Raw genomic sequence first — 16,539 nt, forward strand, 5'->3', positions numbered from 1 at the left:
AATCAGAAGACTCGATGACCGGTTTCTGTTGGGGGCTGGAAAGCTCCGGCTTCAATCGTAATCGCACTTGAAAACATCGTCGTAAACAGCGGTGAGAGTTCCGCTAAGAGTTACCTCGCCCCGCCCCGCCCCCTGAAAACGAATCCGCTTGATAACTAGCCGAGGCGATTCCCTTTCAGTGCCAATGGCCTTATCGCCACGTGAGCTCAAAGGTAGGTAGTTGATCCGCGCCGTGCCAAGCCAGAGCTCCGGTCCGAGATTAGAGCTTTGGTGGGGGACGATTCGTCGCATCGCATCGCAACTTTTTTATCAGCCCTGTCCATCAGTTGTTGCTAATGAGCCTCAACCCCTCACAACCCAACAGCTATGCCGCCAAAGAAAACAAAAGCGGCGGCTGGGCCAGTTGCAGCTTCATCTGCAAGAGGAGCTTCTTCAAAGAAGGTGAGAATCTTAACTTGGAAGCACGACGTGGAACCTAATTCGAGTCACAGGGCACTGCTGACCCTCCCCCTCCTTCCGATGCGCAAGAAGAAACAAGCACAGCTCCTGTGAAGCGCAAAAGGGCAAGTGCAAAGGCGAAAGCTGAGGAAAAACCTAGACTCAGAGGACCAGACGATGTAAATAAGACAATGGCAAATAACTTGGACTTCTTGTTGATAACTTCCAGGGCTTTGCTGCTTTGCTTGAGCCATTCTATGCGAACAAGAAGTTGACAGATCCCATAAATACAGCCAAGGTACTATGATTGACCACGATACTTTATGCCTTATCTAATTTTTACAGGACAAATGGAACCTTCTGCCAGCTTTTTTGAAAGTCAAGGGCTTGGTCAAACAACATATCGACTCCTTTAACTTCTTTATCGAGCACGAAATTAAGGACATTGTCAAGGCAAATAAGAGAATTACCAGCGATGTTGACCAGCACTTCTTCCTTGAGTGGGCTCTTCTATGATAATCCATAGGGTCTTTCTGACTCTTATTAGGTATACCGATGTTACTATTGGAGAACCAGACCGCATGGAATTCGATGACCGGCAAGCATCTAACGATATAACACCAAATGAGTGCCGATTACGAGATTTGACATATGCAGCGCCCATCCGAGTTAATGTCAAATATGTTCGAGGCAAACAAGTTATTACAAGGACCGATATTGCCATCGGACGGTTACCCATTATGCTTCGAAGCTCAAAGTGTCGACTTTCAGGAAAGAATGATGGGGAAATGGCACGTATGAATGAGTGTGCTCTGGATCCAGGTGGATACTTCATTGTCAATGGTACAGAGAAGGTCATTCTTGTCCAAGAACAGTTGAGCAAGAACAGAGTGATTGTGGAGACAGACTTAAAGAAGAACATTGTTTCTGCTTCTGTTACCAGGTGAGTTGCGGCCTCTATTCTGCAGGAGAAACGACTGACATTCCAGTTCTACGCACGAGAGAAAGTCCAAGAGTTACGTGTTACTCAAGAAAGAGCGAATCTACCTACAGCATAATATTCTGACCGAAGCTATACCAATCGTGATTGCACTTAAGGCACTGGGAATCCAATCAGACCATGAAATGTTACTTTTAGTGGCTGGTACAGACAGCATCTATCAGGACGACTTTGCGGTCAACTTCGAAGATTGCTCTAAGCTGGGTGTTTTCTCGCAGCACCAAGCACTCGAATGGATTGGAGCTCGGGTCAAGATGGGCGCCAGGGGCAAGACAGCAGGTGCACCTCAACGTAGAAACCCAACCGGAGATGCTTTAGAAGCTTTGGCGAACATCATCATCACCCACGTACCTGTCCACGGCCTGGATTTCCGTCCAAAGGCTCTCTACATCTGCTTCATGGTCCGTCGAGTCCTGATGGCAATGCACGACCCGAAACTTGTTGATGATCGCGATTATGTCGGAAACAAGCGTCTGGAATTGGCTGGTCAACTTCTTTCTTTGCTATTTGAAGATTTATTCAAGAAGTTCAACTCCGATCTGAAGATGAATATCGACAAAGTCTTGAAAAAGCCAAATCGGACTATGCAATTCGACGCATTCAACTATCTACAATCTCACGGCAATTCAATTACACAAGGCATGAACCGTGCCATTTCAACTGGCAACTGGAGCGTCAAGCGTTTCAAGATGGAAAGGGCTGGTGTGACACACGTACTCAGCAGACTGAGTTATATCAGTGCCCTGGGTATGATGACTCGTATCAGTTCTCAATTCGAGAAGACCAGGAAAGTCAGTGGTCCTCGTGCGCTTCAGCCATCTCAATTCGGTATGCTTTGCCCGTCCGATACTCCAGAAGGAGAAGCATGTGGTCTTGTCAAGAATCTGGCACTCATGACGCACATCACCACGAACGATCTTGAGGAACCAGTGAAGAAATTGGTCTTTGTTCTGGGTGCTGAAGATATCGTCTCCATGAGTGGAAAGGAGATTTACGACGTGGGAGCATATGTTGTTTTCGTCAATGGAACGCCTATCGCACTCACCAAGCAACCGAAGGCGTTCCTAAACTCCTTCAGAAAGTTCAGACGTACAGGACGAGTTTCAGCTTTCGTCAGTATCTACATCAACCACCACACTAATGCTGTTCACATCGCCACCGACGAGGGAAGAATTTGTAGACCTCTCATTATCGTCGAAAACCAGAAGTCTAAGGTCACCAGACGGTCGCTCGAGGCGTTGCGATCTGGTAAAATGGATTTTGACGACTTTCTCTACCGAGGATTTATCGAGTATGTTGATGTCAACGAGGAGAACGACTCCGAGATTGCTCTGTACGAGAAGGAGATCAACGAGACAACTACGCATCTTGAGATTGAGCCTTTCACGATTCTAGGAGCTGTTGCGGGACTCATTCCATATCCTCACCACAACCAATCTCCTCGTAATACTTACCAATGTGCAATGGGTAAGCAAGCTATTGGAGCTATTGCATATAACCAGTTTTCCCGGATCGATACCCTCCTGTACCTCATGGTCTACCCGCAGCAACCCATGGTCAAGACTCGGACTATCGAGCTGATTCATTACGACAAACTCCCAGCTGGACAGAATGCTACAGTTGCCGTTATGTCTTACTCTGGTTACGATATCGAGGACGCTTTAGGTATGTTCATGTCTCGCCCTGCTCCTGTGGTGTCACTTTCAATTGCGAAGCAATGTCCTCTGACTCTAGAGACATTTTTGACCGAATAACTACTGACTTTCTGTTCTTTAGTTTTGAACAAATCATCCTGTGACCGAGGTTTTGGGCGATGCCAGGTTTTCCGCAAAAATATGGTACAGTTGAAGAAATATCCGAATCGTTCCGCAGATCGATTAGGGGATCCTCAGCGCGACGAAAAAGACCCAAGCAAACTTATTGCGAAGCACCGCATTCTGGGTTCTGACGGTATTGGCTCAGTGGGCGAACGGATTGTCTCTGGTGAAATCTTTATCAATAAAGAGACCCCATTAAACACTATGTCTACTGGCATTGGTTCTGACTATGGAACCAATGATTACAAGCCCGCACCCTCCACCTACCGCGCTTACGACTACGCATATATCGACAAAGTCATGCTCTCACAGAATGATCGTGATGACTTGGTTGTCAAAGTACAGACTCGGCAAACACGACGACCAGAATTGGGCGACAAGTTCTCTTCTCGCCATGGGCAAAAAGGTGTGGTTGGTATCATCGTCAATCAAGAAGACATGCCATTCGCCGACTCAGGTGTCACTCCTGACATCATCATGAACCCTCACGGTTTCCCATCCCGTATGACGGTGGGGAAGATGCTGGAGCTTCTCTCTGGCAAGGCAGGGGTTCTGAACGGTACACTAGAATACGGAACTGCCTTCGGAGGCAGTAATGTCGACGATATGGGCAGCATTCTCATTAAGAACGGCTTCTCATACTCCGGCAAGGACTTCGTCACGAGCGGTATTACTGGTGAATCTCTCCCTGCCTACATCTTCTTCGGGCCCATCTACTACCAGAAACTCAAGCACATGGTCCAAGACAAGATGCACTCCCGTTCTCGCGGTCCCCGCGCGATCCTGACTCGTCAACCAACAGAAGGTCGTTCTCGTGACGGTGGTCTTCGTCTGGGAGAGATGGAACGTGATTGTCTCATCGCCTACGGAGCCAGTCAACTACTTCTGGAGAGACTCATGTTGAGCAGTGATGCGCACGAGGTGGATATCTGCGAAACGTGCGGATTGATGGGATATCAAGGGTGGTGCCAAACATGTAAGAGCACACGGGGTGTCACCAAAATGACGATGCCCTATGCGGCGAAGTTGTTGGTGCAGGAGATGCTGAGTATGAATGTTTTGGTGAGATTGAAGCTCGAGGATGAGTTTCCTCACGGCAAATAAATCTCGAGGGATCTTTTGGGTGGGCGATTTGGGATATGAGGCATAAAGGATGAGATCTGGATGAAGGACGCATGAATGACGAGATTGCTGTATAGAAATGCATTTCTGGCGTTGCAAGGGCGCAAATAGGAGGGTTGCATAGCCTTGGCGTACTGGAATATCTTCTTAGACAAAAAATCAGGTCAGGCCAATATGTCTTAAATGATAAATGCGAAATAATAACCTGGTCATACGAGGAAGTTCTTTTTCTGTTTTCTGACCTCGCTTACAGATGAGTGATTGTTTCTGCACTCAGTGGACTTCTTGGCTCGCGCAGCTCAAGGCAGTATCGATGAGAGAATATGTATAATTTCACATGAGGTCCTTGGTGTCATAGAATGCTTGGAGTTGATAGAACTCGGAAAGTACACCTGGACTAGTTAAACATTGTTCTTCCCAGTGAGCGAGGAGTTTCGTTCTAATCAAGAAAGAAAGGAAGCGAAACCCCTGTAAAGTCAGCTGCAACTTCGCGGCACACCGTTCGTAGGTATCCTCCTAGCCTCCTCTCAAATCATTCCCATAACCAGTCTCGAAATCCAAAAGACAATACAACATCCCGGAACATTTCATGTTATCAAGCCTAAAGCCACAAGCCACAGGAAACCATTTTCGTCATCTGGATATATCTTCTCAAACTCCGCCTCCAACCCCTCAATATCAAAATGACTGCAACCCCGCCTCCTCCAACCTCAAACAAACTTTCTACAACCTTCACAGCCACCTGCCACTGCACAGCCATCACTCTGACCTTTCCAAGGCCCACCAAACCGCTCATAGAATGTCTCTGCTCAATCTGTCGACGATACTCAACCCTCTGGGCGCAATTCTCCTCTTCAGACGTCCAAATCACAGGGGATACGGAATTTTACGTCTGGGGCGCTAAGGACATCCAATTTCACCGTTGTAGGGTTTGTGGATGTGTGACGCATTGGATGCCGAGGGAAGGAGTTGAGGGAGGAGCATAAGGTTGTGAGTGTTAATTGTAGGATGTTAGAGGTAGGGGAGCTGGAGGGGTTGGAGAGAGCGGTTACGAAGGGGCCGGCGTGATAGATGGGACTTTTTGTTCTTGAAAGGTCCTGCTTATAGCAGAGATTGGATGTTTGATGGGCATACATGAAAAGAAAGTGTTTGTTTGAATTGCGTGCAATATATGACTTGGTATCAGATGTATCCTGATTAACCCATCTCCATCTCCACATCCACGTCTGCAACTAAACTGCTTCTCGCTTCCTCCTCAATTCATCTCCTCGCCATCCTCCTAATTCTCGACCCCTCAATCCTCTCCGCCTCCTCTCAACTCAAACCCGCACCCGAATCTATTAACGCCCCGCACCTAACTCGCCGCACGCAACTTTTACACTCCAACAACCTCCTCCGCCCAGGTCACCTCTCCTCCTCCTCCTCCACACTCAAATCCTCCAAATAAACACCAAAATCCCTCATGCGCCTTCCATTTTAACCTCCACTCTCACTCGCACTGCAATTCAGATTCAAACTCCTAGCACTCGTATACTCTCCCTATGCATAATCTAGAACCTTCAGTCCAAGGTTAACAAATCGATGCAAGTTCTCCTTGAGTATGAGGATCGAGCACTAACAAGGGCAGAGATACGCTTCTGGCCCACGACCTCTGTTCATCCTATCACTGAAGACCAGGACCAGATCTCGTAAGTTGGAAAAAGCGAGGAGAGATTCGAGCTGAGGAGGTGAAGAGTGCATTGCTTGTCAGCTACACCCACTGCGCAAAAACCGCATCAATTCATTATGCTCCATGGTGACATTAACTCTTAGCGCAAACCAAATACCCCCATATCCTGTACACGGGAACCTCAACTCCTAATCCAATATCTATCGTGTTCTTGTTCAGTCCTTGTCCATATCCGCTAGTAGCCTCGCTTCACCAATTTCCCTGATCTTCTCGCCCAAAACGTGCCTCGAGTACCGCTCCGCTACTTTCCCTGCAGCTTCAATCATTCTGCCAGTCCGATCCCGCAATAGTGAAACCATCTCCAGTGCTCGCATACCCCGTTCTTCTCCTTCCCTACACTCCACGGCCATCATTTGCAACAAGGTCTTGTCAATCTCCAGTTCCATCCTCGCCAGTTCTGTACGCTGAGAGTGCGTGCTTCTCGTGTTGTCAATGAGGTCTTTCTGCTGAGCTGTCAAGAGGCTCTTGAGAACAAAAGCTCCCTCAAGCTTCTTCAGCTCATCACCTTCGTTCTCCTCGTCCATGTTGTCCACGTCGTTGTCTGCCTTCGACTTTGACGATAGTGGGATCTCAAATTCAAACTCGGAAAGCAACGGTCGCGGGAAATATGGGTATTGATCTCCACCCTTCAAGATGATGCAATGAAACTTGTTATCTGCCACAGCGACTGGAAAGTACGTTTCCGTTTTCCGACCTGAAGCGAGACGGGACAGGAGTTTGGTATCTAAAAGAGGAACCCACACAGCTTGCGACGGCTCACGCCAGTGAAGAAGTGTGAGAAGGGTTCCAGTCGAGTCGTAAATACAAGGATCCTTAATCACATTAGCTTTCGACCGGGTTTTCAGAATCTGGAAATACTTACCCCATTGTCTGAGAAAAACACACTTTTCAGTGTTTCTCCATCTGAGAGGGCAACGACATCCTCACTCTGGCAGGTCTCATCCCTCTTAATATTCTGAATGGTGTATAGCAAGGTTGCATTCCCATCAGCACCAACGGGACCATTCCCCAAAGTGAGAACGTAGTCTCGCCAGCTTGCACAGGTGACTACAGGACTGCTCTTTTGTCTGTAGACTCTGTACGGTACCCCGAACAAGGTATATATTCGGACATAATTGGCCGTGGTAGTGACAGTAACAAATGAATCGCTCAATGATATAGCGGTCACTTCTTCGCCTTTCGGCAAGGGAGTTCTCCAGTCCGCTCGACTTGTCCACGTCTCATGTGGTCGATAGAATATGGTTGCTGGCGAATCATCATTTGCAGGGCATGAAAACAGAGTACCATTCTCGTTGAGACAAGCCTTGTCGTACAAAAAGCTGTCTGTGAAATGGTAGTCACGATGAAACTCATGGTCATAGAATTCCACGGTGACGGTGTTGTGTGTATCCTGGTCTACCGTCCATACAAATCCAATGAGGTTGAGGCATAAATACTTCCGATTTCCACGCCAAGGGGTCGAACCAGGTTGAAAAGACTCGTGATATTGTGGCTCCCAAGTTTGAGTTCGTCGCTTGCTGATGGGACCAGACGCATCAACTCCGTTTGGTCTCTTACCATTACCATTCAGTCCCAACGCATATCCAGCTCCATCATCGTCGACAACAAAGTCATCTTCATCGCCTTCGCCCATTACTTCCGAGCCGAGGATATCGTCGAGGCTATCAGGCGTACCTCGTCGCACGCCACGGTCGGGAATATCTTTGTGACCATTTGCCAAAGGCCTTCGGGCATTGGCAGAAATCTCGGAAAGAGGATCATGAATGAATGGTGCCGGCTGGAGAGGGAGACGGACTAGATTGGCGTGCTCTGCTGGTACGAAGTCATTGTAAATGTACACTTCGCCATCAGTGTTGGTGAACGAGAGCAAATTCTTGGTAGGATGCCAGGCGATGTCCATGACATTGGCATAGTCATAAGTCGTTAAGATTTTCTGAGTCTTGGTTTCCCATAGGATGACCTTCCTATCCTTCCCAGCAGACACGAGCATTGCTCCGTTAGGAGACCATGCCAGCGCAGTTATATCGCCATTGTGTCCGCTGGTGAAGGATCGTTGGTTTTCCCAGTCGCCTCTAGACATGACTTGAATGTCTCTTGTAGCTGTTGGAGCAGCAAAAGCTCTCCCGTCTGGATGCCACACAACTTTTGTCGAGACTTCATCCTCGGTCTCTGCTAACCTGATCAGGCCATCAATCTTTCTAACAAGATCTGGGGCATCATCCACAAGAGAATAGACGTAAACAATTCCATCTGTGCATGACAGCGCAATGTGTTCCCCACTGGGATCGAAGGACAGATGTTTGACAGGCTTCGGTTGCTCCCTCAGGGACATGACCGAACTTGTGTCGTTTATTCTGATGATCTTGACGACAAGCTCGTCACTGGACACAGCACACCATTTGCCGTTCGGAGAAATCGTTACGTCCCGAATTGGGAGAGAGCATCGTGTAAGGTATTTCTCGTAGGTCATATTCCCCAACGAGAATTTGCTGATATTGCCGTCCTCGGAACCAATAACGAAGAAATCATTCTGTAGACACTGTTAGGAGATGCTTGGAGTCTAATCGAGGTATCCTACAGTTGCAGCCACTCCCGTGTTCTGCTCAGGGCAGTCGTCGATATTCGTGGGTTCGCCATCGAATCCGGTCTTGTACACACGCGTTGTATTATTGGATCCGACAGTGATCAATTTGGTGCCGTCTGGAGTATATGACAGATATGTTGGTCCTCTCGTGTGGGCAGGTCTACCTCGCATGCGAACCTGTGTAGTTGTCGCCATGGTGAGTTGATTTCTATGCGATGGGGTTGGTGATGTTGCGCATTTCAACGAGCGCTGAGTTTATGTAACAGGGAAGACGCGTCGCGACCTGTTTCCACTCAACGCGTGACAGATCCCTGCGCAGCAAAATGGGCCCCCACTTCAGCCGAGCAACCCCACGCAAGGCAGAGCAAACATCGCAACAAGGCTGACGAGAACGAAGGAATATTTCCAGATAGGAGGCGCAGAAGCTACCTACAACGCCATCCATCCAAGCACAAAACAGAAATGTCACGATCAACGGACCCAGGTCACTTCTTCCAAACCGATGCGTCCGAGGCTATTCGTGCACGGAGAGCTGCAAAATCCGGCAACAAACATGGCAACCCAATTGTCCTCCAGTCAAAGATCTTGAATTGCGTTCCTGATCCATTCTCATCTGCAGCTATCTATATAGCAGAGAGCGCAGGATGCGTGCGCAAGGTCAATATCGAAGTCGGTGAAAGATTCCCAGTTTTTCAGAATACAAATAGTTAACAAAGTGCCAGACCAGAGATTCCACCATGGTATACAGAGGCCCCAGTGCTCCCGTTACATCTGTAGCTGTTGGTGGTAAAGGTGGTGCTTTGTTATTTGGAGGATGCTGGGACAAACATATTTGGAGTTGGGATAGGTCAAGTGGGACTCCAGGAAGGAGATTTAAAGGTCACTCAGATTTCGTCAAGGCTGTTATCTGTGTTCAATTAGAGGGAAGAGATGTAAGTCTACTGTCCCTACATCTTTTTCTGGTTTGACTGATGTCGAGACCACAGCTCCTCCTATCTGGTGGTGCAGACAAGAAGATCATAGTCTGGGATACAGCGACTGGTGAGCGGCTTCATACGCTCCGCGACAAATCAGACACCATGATGGCTTTACAAGATCTTGCAATCGACCCAGAAGAATCGACAGACTCGGAACTTGTTCTTGTTTCCTCGAGTAGTGACCCTCAAATCCGAAGATGGCGTATCAGCCTTGCATCTGCCGGACAGATTCAAGATTCTGCCACAGAAACGAAAGCACAAAAGAGTACTGTCAGGTCCACCATATTGGAACATGAAACCAGTGTATACAAGATTCGTTTCTCTGGGGATGATGAAAACTCGGATCTTTGGACCGCCAGTGCAGACGGAACTGCCAAGTGCCTATCAAGGGCAAAGAACTGGACCGCCGAGGAAACCTATGAGCACGGTGATTACGTTCGCGATGTCGTTATTACAGGAGACTGGGTTGTCACAACCGGGCGAGATGAGAATGTAAAGGTTTGGGACCGTGCAACTGGTAAGCTGTGCCATATTTATGATGGCCATTACCAGGAAGTGACCGGATTGCTCCTCCTGAAAGGAGAGAAGCGAGTTGCAAGTGTCAGTATTGATGGCACAATCAGGATATGGGGTTTGTCGAAGCTGGATTTGGAGCTGGCGAAACATGAAGCGGAGGCGAGGCAGAAAGGCGAAGTAAAAGAAGAGACGGTGCAGCCAAAGAAGGGTCTGCTTACTGCAGAAGAAGAAGCGGAGCTGGCCGAGCTGATGGCCTCCGACGACGACTGAATGTCACCTGGAGTCGGGATAATTGCCATGCGAGGATTCACTGCGCATCCACGTGCCCTACACGACGGTGTACATGCGGGCATCAGGGTTCTTACACGTCCCTTGACGTTGGGTGAGTGCCTGGCCTCGGCTGCAGCTGAAAGCATAATCAAGGGATATGAAAACACTTTGGATCTGCATATCAATCATATATTCCGTCGGTCCCTAGCACCTATCATACCACAAGCACTGGTCTGTGACTCCGAAATTTGACAAATTTCCAACGGCGTAAGGCCAAGTTCTAGCACCACGTTTCAGCCGCTCATGCTTTCCAAACGTGGGAAGCTATTAGGTCGAGATCAGTCGAGCCACAGTTTTCCTTCCCAACCTAACAGTTTTCGCGAAATTTGACAGCTTTCAGCCCCCTCCCAAAAGGAAAATAGCAAAAGAAATTGGCTCATCAGCACATGTCCATGAATCTTCCCCTAGAATTGCTTCTGGTGCCGATGCCGGTGCCGCAGAAGTAGGCAGCCGCCAGCCAGAGATGAACCTGCTTATTTTCTCGACCTACGACCGAAGTCGTGGTCGTGGGATCTTCACTTACAGTAGATCTCCTCACAAAGAGCCCGCAGTGGGCCTGCCTCGTTTATGCCCGCTCCCTCCCGTTCGATGCAGGGGGTTAATTCTCTCCACCAAATAACATACTCGATTTGACAAATCGACACTGTTTGGTTCTTGGACGTCCAAGTTCCATTGCTGAGCAACTTGCAGGTCTTAGCTGCGACTGATCTCAGACTGATTGATCTTGGGCCAACTTCCAGTCTGTTCCGTCTTGAAACACAGACCATGCGGGAGGCTTAGTCCAGGGAAGTAAGGAGCACTCAGCCAATGACCAGCTTGAAGATGGCCGGAGGCTTCCCCAACGTTTGTTGCACAGGCCATGTATTGGCATTTGGCACAGGCATGGCATGAAGGAAAGGGGCACGGATTGAGCTGAGATCTGAGTGTCACTTTTTCATGCAGGATGATGGGATGACTTGTCGCTTTCTGATACTGTACCACGACAAGCCTATATATGCTCCTTCTTCTGGAAAATCCAACGCTCGCCGTCCTCGCAATACCTTCTTCGTAGCAGCAACCGATGATGGTCCTTTTCACCGTGCAGTGGACTTGCCCCTGGTGTCTGGCTGGCTGGCCACAGGCAGAAAGTCTAGATGGGCGTCGACACTTTTTTCTCCTCCTCGAGCTCCTGAAGTTGGTATGAAAGTAAGATCTGCGCTAAGTAGGAGATCTGCGCCAGGGAACCCAGAGCCGGAGACTTGCTTTAAACTCTATCCAGCGTAGTAGTAGTCGACTATTTTGGAGAGTAGCCTGGCCTTCAGGGGTGTTGCCATGCTCACATCGGTGCAGCACTAGTTCATACTAGGTGACTCCAACCCCTATTGCACGCGTAACGACGCCTGGAGTTCTGTTCATGCTCTCGAGTGCTGCTCTAGATCAACTATCAAACAAGTTCAGCTCGCAAAGTCCCCTTTATTATTTGCACTTACATAGCGGATGAACTGGTGGTGTGAGCTCCTTGAGATGTGGTCGCGACCCTCGAAAGAGGCTTTAGTCGCTAAATGTGGCTGGTCTTCCCCAGCTCGCGATTGGTTTGTTGTTTTCCGCTACAATGCACATCCCAAAGCCACGGCAGTCCACCATGCTTTAGACTGCTTAGCTCTATATTCCCGAACAGGGTTCTTCTGGCGGGGACGCAGCTATCCAAAGAAAGAAATGGCGTCAAGTCAACTTTTCGATTCGGGAAAAGTGAGAGCTGACCGGGGCGGCGGCAAGGAGCTGCATTCATGAGGTTTATCTCTTGGTTTAGCAGCCCCCCTTTCTCTTGTTCTCCTCGAGTCTTCGGAGTCTTCGCAATCTTCTTTCTTAAAAGAGCAGAACTGCTGCTTAATTTTCAATTCCTGTGTCATATTTATTGGCTGCATTTGTTTTCCGTTCCTCTAAAGACCCGAGCATTCTGCGAATAACGATTTTACAGTCTCCTTCCAAACTCGCTGGTTCGAGTTCAACTTTGACACGGTTGTATCCGTGAGGGGTCCGTACTATTGGCAGCCATTTTGAAGAGAGTCAAGATGTCAGCTATTGCGGTGGCAGAGGGCCAGGATAATCTGAGCGGGAAGTTGATCGCCTTAGAGGGAGACACCAATGTCATTACAACCCAGCTCAGATTGCTCCCGCCCTCCCAGAAAATACTCATCCTGCCTGATATACCAGAAATTTTGGTCCCGGATGTTGAGAAGACCACTTTTGATGCTCGTGCATTCATTCGGGATCTCCAGAAGGCCGTGACGCAACGCACGGAGACCGCACGTTCATTCCTGCGGACATCCACCCCCACACAACCGAGGCTTGTCTTTACTGTACATGGCAGTGTCAGCGCACGAACGACATGCATTACGAAAATTTCGCAAAACATCACGAATGGGAATATTGAAGAAGCGGAAGCCGTATTCAACAATCTTGTGAAAGATGGCATTGCTGGTTTGGTGAAACCAGAAAAGGTTCTCGAGGAGGAGCAGGAGGAGGAGCAGGAGGAAGAAGACGAAGCTGTTACGGAAGAAGGAAACATTGAAAGCGAGGAAAAGAAAACAGTAAATGACGTTCCTGAAAAGGTATCTACGGATACAAGCGATACCGAAGAGCAAGATGCCGCAGATTCCACTCATGGGGGCTCCGCTTTGGAACAACTGCCATCTCGTTCGAAAAACCTTCCGAAATCTCGGGTCATGGATCTAGTACGAGACATGGAGAAGCCAAGTCCTATCAAAGGGCAAGCCGGATTCAAGACCACGGGGATACCTATATCCAGATTTGCATGTCCCACAAGCCAGCCCAACGACAAGATTATAAGGACTGTCTTGACAGTACCTAACCGTAAGATGCCACTTGTTGAGAAGAGGACAACATTCGGATCTAACCAAGGAGCTATGTGTCTCAACCGTTTTGCTGGAGTAATGTCACATCACGACGTCGAAGACACGGATACAGACACGGACACAGACACCTACACGGACGATGAGTTCTCTGGTCCGAGAATCACATCTCCTGGAGAAGAATCCGTGCTATCTGTTCCTCAAACACCAGGAGGAGTTGAATATGGCGAGGCGTGTCTAGTTGATGTACAGTCTGGTTCTCCAACGAAATCTGTAAAAAGATCCCAGTCAGTTGACAAGCTCTACCCAAGCAATTCCCGATCACAGAACTATTCATCGATTCCCCGTCCACTTAAGCAAAGCAAGTCGCATTATCAGCTGAGGCGCGAAGGTCCTACTTCACCTGTACTAGAGGAGAACAGACAGGATTCTCATCGCTTCCCAACGCTCCCAAGGACGACTTTTGTGAAGGCCTCGGAGACTACCATCAGAAAATCGCCCACGTCGTCCAGATCATCAAGGTCGTCATCCAATTCATCCACCTCGTCCACAGAGACGCCGGATCGTGCTGTTTTCGTGGAACGTGGAACTGATGCTATCGAAATACCCACAAAGGATTCACAAGAAATACCGTTTGTACCAGTTTTCGAGCTTGCGGAAGACCTTGTAATCCATCTTACTGATGATCAACCAAGCGAGATTTTTGAGTCTGTCCTACGATCATACAAGAATGGCAGCTATCCAATCATGCCTACGCTCGCTTCGCACACCCCTTCTGAATCACCATCTTCTCCCTCGTCACTGATCATTCAAGAGGGATCAGAGGCATCAATCAGCCCGAGGTCCATCTCAAGTCTGCAGCTTGAAGTGGACCCTGAGGTTCGGCCAGCATCTTATCCTACGAATGAGGTCGATGATTTCGGATACAATCGCCGGTCATTCGATCCTTATTCAGATGATAGCTACCCACCAGATATCAAGCGACCATCCAGAGGGCAAGTCAGATTAGCCGAGAGCTCCATTTCAAATGTTGCTCCTCCAACACCTCCTGTAGAGGAAGTGCCTCTTGTTGTCCCCGCGGAAGAAGAGAGTCCTTTGGAGAACAGATTCGTTGAGTTCTCACCTGTCAATCCTGGGAATGCCATAAGCGTTCACAACTCCTTCCGGGAACTTTTAAGCATTCTGTTCCCGGCAAGCGAGAATTACAGCCAATACGTATATCCTGTTGCTCCCGAAGTCGACAGGCTGTGGAAGCCAGTGTTCAGGAATGAAGAGAGTGGCCCAATCGGTATTGAGGGCAGGACTGTAGATCAGATCATTGCTTTCGGTTGTGATGAAGGTGTCAAGAAAGACTTTTTTTATCAAATTTCAGGGCAAATCGAGAAGATCGGGACAAAAAGGGATGGGTCCAACCGCAGTGGAAAGATTGATATCAGGTATGTCTCAGCATACTCCCATTGTTCATCGCCGCTTAACATAAACAGGTTCTTGATTTCCAACATCATGCAGAGTTATGTCAACTCGTCAGTTACACCGCATGCACCAAGTCCGATCTCAGATCCACACATCCTCGCTTCCCTACTCGTCCCTCACATCGAGGCATTCCTTGCCAGCAATGTTAGCACTCGTTTACTCATTCTTCACTATTCTTCTGCCGATCTTGCCACCATCTTCGCCCTTCGCAACATTCTAGGAACGAACCTATTCAAGATTGCCGGTATCCTTGATTCTCTTGCCTCTGATCCTCCGTCCATATCTCGTCCGGGGACCTCTATGTCCTCACGGCCTCGCTCACCCATACCCACCAATACTCTACAGAAGGAATCCATCACCACCCGCCAGCAATCCCGCCAGTCTCTCCACCGTGAATCTATCACAAATATACAGCGAAACTCGGCCACTAATTCACCCAAAACGCCAAAAACTCATGCCCCCAAGCCGACAATCTCATTCGCCAAAGCGGATTACCTACTTCCTAGCACAGCCACCGACTCGGAAATCACCACCTTCCTTTCGGGAATGTGGAAAGCGTTGATGGAGAAATCAACCTTCTACACTCCGGAGCCAGAGCCCAAACCAGTCATCATTGAGCGACCACCCCTGCCACCTACACCATCTTCAAACAGTCCTCGAGACCGCGACTCAGGATATCCACCGTCCTCGTTCCAACAAACACCGCGCGCATCCAAAGTATCCCGCCTCACAGGCGGAGCCGTAGCAGGCTCCACCCGCGGCGGTAACTATCCCCCATCAATCAGCACCGTGACGACTCGAGGGAACGGGTATGCCGCATCGACGACCACGACTATCACGAACAGACACAAGTACGCTGCATCGATCGCAAGTACCAAGACTACTGCTAGCGAACGGGAACGCAAGCGTGGCGACAAGGAGTGGGAGAATTTCTACATCGCCGAAGATGATAGTGAGGATGATGAGTATGATAAGATGATTCTGGGGAGGGGCATGCAGAGGATTGTGCCGGAGGTGAGAAAGGTTGGGCAGAAGGCTAACACGAAGAAGGCGTTGAAGTGGTTGGGTTTAGCATGATGCATTTCTTTTGTTTGCTTGTCTTCACTTGTCAAATTCGTCTCTTTTTGCATTCGTTCTTTCGTGGATTTGGAGCATTGCGTTTCTTTTGTTGCAGTTGCGTGTCAGCGCAGGGTTTATTTTCCACACTTTCTTGCCTGGCTTGGGTTCGGTGTGACAAGGTTTTTAAAATCTGGAACCTTTTTGGGGGCTATCGCTGCTTTGTATTAACTCAAAATACTGTAAGATCAATCTAGAAGTAGTCAGTCAGCGATGACGTTTGTTTGTTGTAATCTGCCAGTCAGCCTTAGTGTGGTTTTATGTAGTGTAGATAAAAATGGGTATTAGCTCAATACTACAACGTGCTTCGAGTTCTCTATCTTCCTTCCCACTTATTGTTCACACCTTGCAAACGATGGCGTTCGAGTTCCCGGCAGACATGCTTTAACCTGCAAAGAAGTGACAATAGATCGTGGATTGTACACTACAAATGCCCTGACCATGAAGTGAGTCCTTGATCGTGGCTAAACAGGTTTCCAATCAATGTTTAGTTGAACTCTCTGCAGTGTGAAACGACATATGCACTTTTATCTGGAGCAAAACATGTGTGTGATATATTCGGATTGATGGCCTGACGTACGGGTC

The 16,539-nt window shown here is 48.6% G+C and overlaps 4 protein-coding genes across 5 annotated transcripts; 3 read left to right on the forward strand and 1 right to left on the reverse strand.

Annotated features, from left to right (window-relative positions):
- Positions 1–328: 328 nt before the first annotated feature.
- Positions 329–5,595, forward strand: RET1 (DNA-directed RNA polymerase III core subunit ret1). 2 transcript variants are annotated; one of them, XM_058503928.1, is made up of 7 exons: positions 329–441; positions 492–617; positions 668–736; positions 784–938; positions 986–1,381; positions 1,428–3,103; positions 3,215–5,595. In XM_058503928.1, exons 1-7 carry the CDS (start codon positions 367–369, stop codon positions 4,357–4,359), a joined length of 3,642 nt encoding a protein of 1,213 aa, XP_058360641.1. In that variant the 5' UTR covers positions 329–366; the 3' UTR covers positions 4,360–5,595. The 2 variants fall into 2 exon arrangements, with proteins under 2 accessions (XP_058360641.1, XP_058360640.1); XM_058503927.1 differs by lacking the exon at positions 329–441 and having other exon boundaries at positions 490–617; positions 784–1,381.
- Positions 4,746–8,910, reverse strand: ONS95_010341 (uncharacterized protein). Its single transcript, XM_058503929.1, has 4 exons — positions 8,685–8,910; positions 6,969–8,636; positions 5,997–6,918; positions 4,746–5,934 (listed from the first exon to the last, which is right to left on the reverse strand). The coding sequence occupies exons 1-3, from the start codon at positions 8,883–8,885 to the stop codon at positions 6,262–6,264; spliced, it is 2,526 nt and encodes an 841-aa protein (XP_058360642.1). The 5' UTR covers positions 8,886–8,910; the 3' UTR covers positions 4,746–5,934; positions 5,997–6,261.
- Positions 8,911–9,152: 242 nt separating this feature from the next.
- Positions 9,153–10,453, forward strand: ONS95_010342 (uncharacterized protein; the record flags this gene model as incomplete). The annotated part of the gene is made up of 3 exons (XM_058503930.1): positions 9,153–9,359; positions 9,413–9,622; positions 9,677–10,453. 3 exons carry the CDS (start codon positions 9,153–9,155, stop codon positions 10,451–10,453), a joined length of 1,194 nt encoding a protein of 397 aa, XP_058360643.1.
- A 2,111-nt stretch (positions 10,454–12,564) lies between these two features.
- ONS95_010343 (uncharacterized protein) lies at positions 12,565–15,915 on the forward strand (the record flags this gene model as incomplete). The annotated part of the gene is made up of 2 exons (XM_058503931.1): positions 12,565–14,801; positions 14,850–15,915. 2 exons carry the CDS (start codon positions 12,565–12,567, stop codon positions 15,913–15,915), a joined length of 3,303 nt encoding a protein of 1,100 aa, XP_058360644.1.
- Between the last annotated feature and the right edge of the window lie 624 nt (positions 15,916–16,539).

Source organism: Cadophora gregata, assembly GCF_030347475.1.
Source record: "Cadophora gregata isolate MNR1 chromosome Unknown scaffold_4, whole genome shotgun sequence".
In the NCBI taxonomy this organism is placed as follows: domain Eukaryota; kingdom Fungi; phylum Ascomycota; class Leotiomycetes; order Helotiales; family Ploettnerulaceae; genus Cadophora; species Cadophora gregata.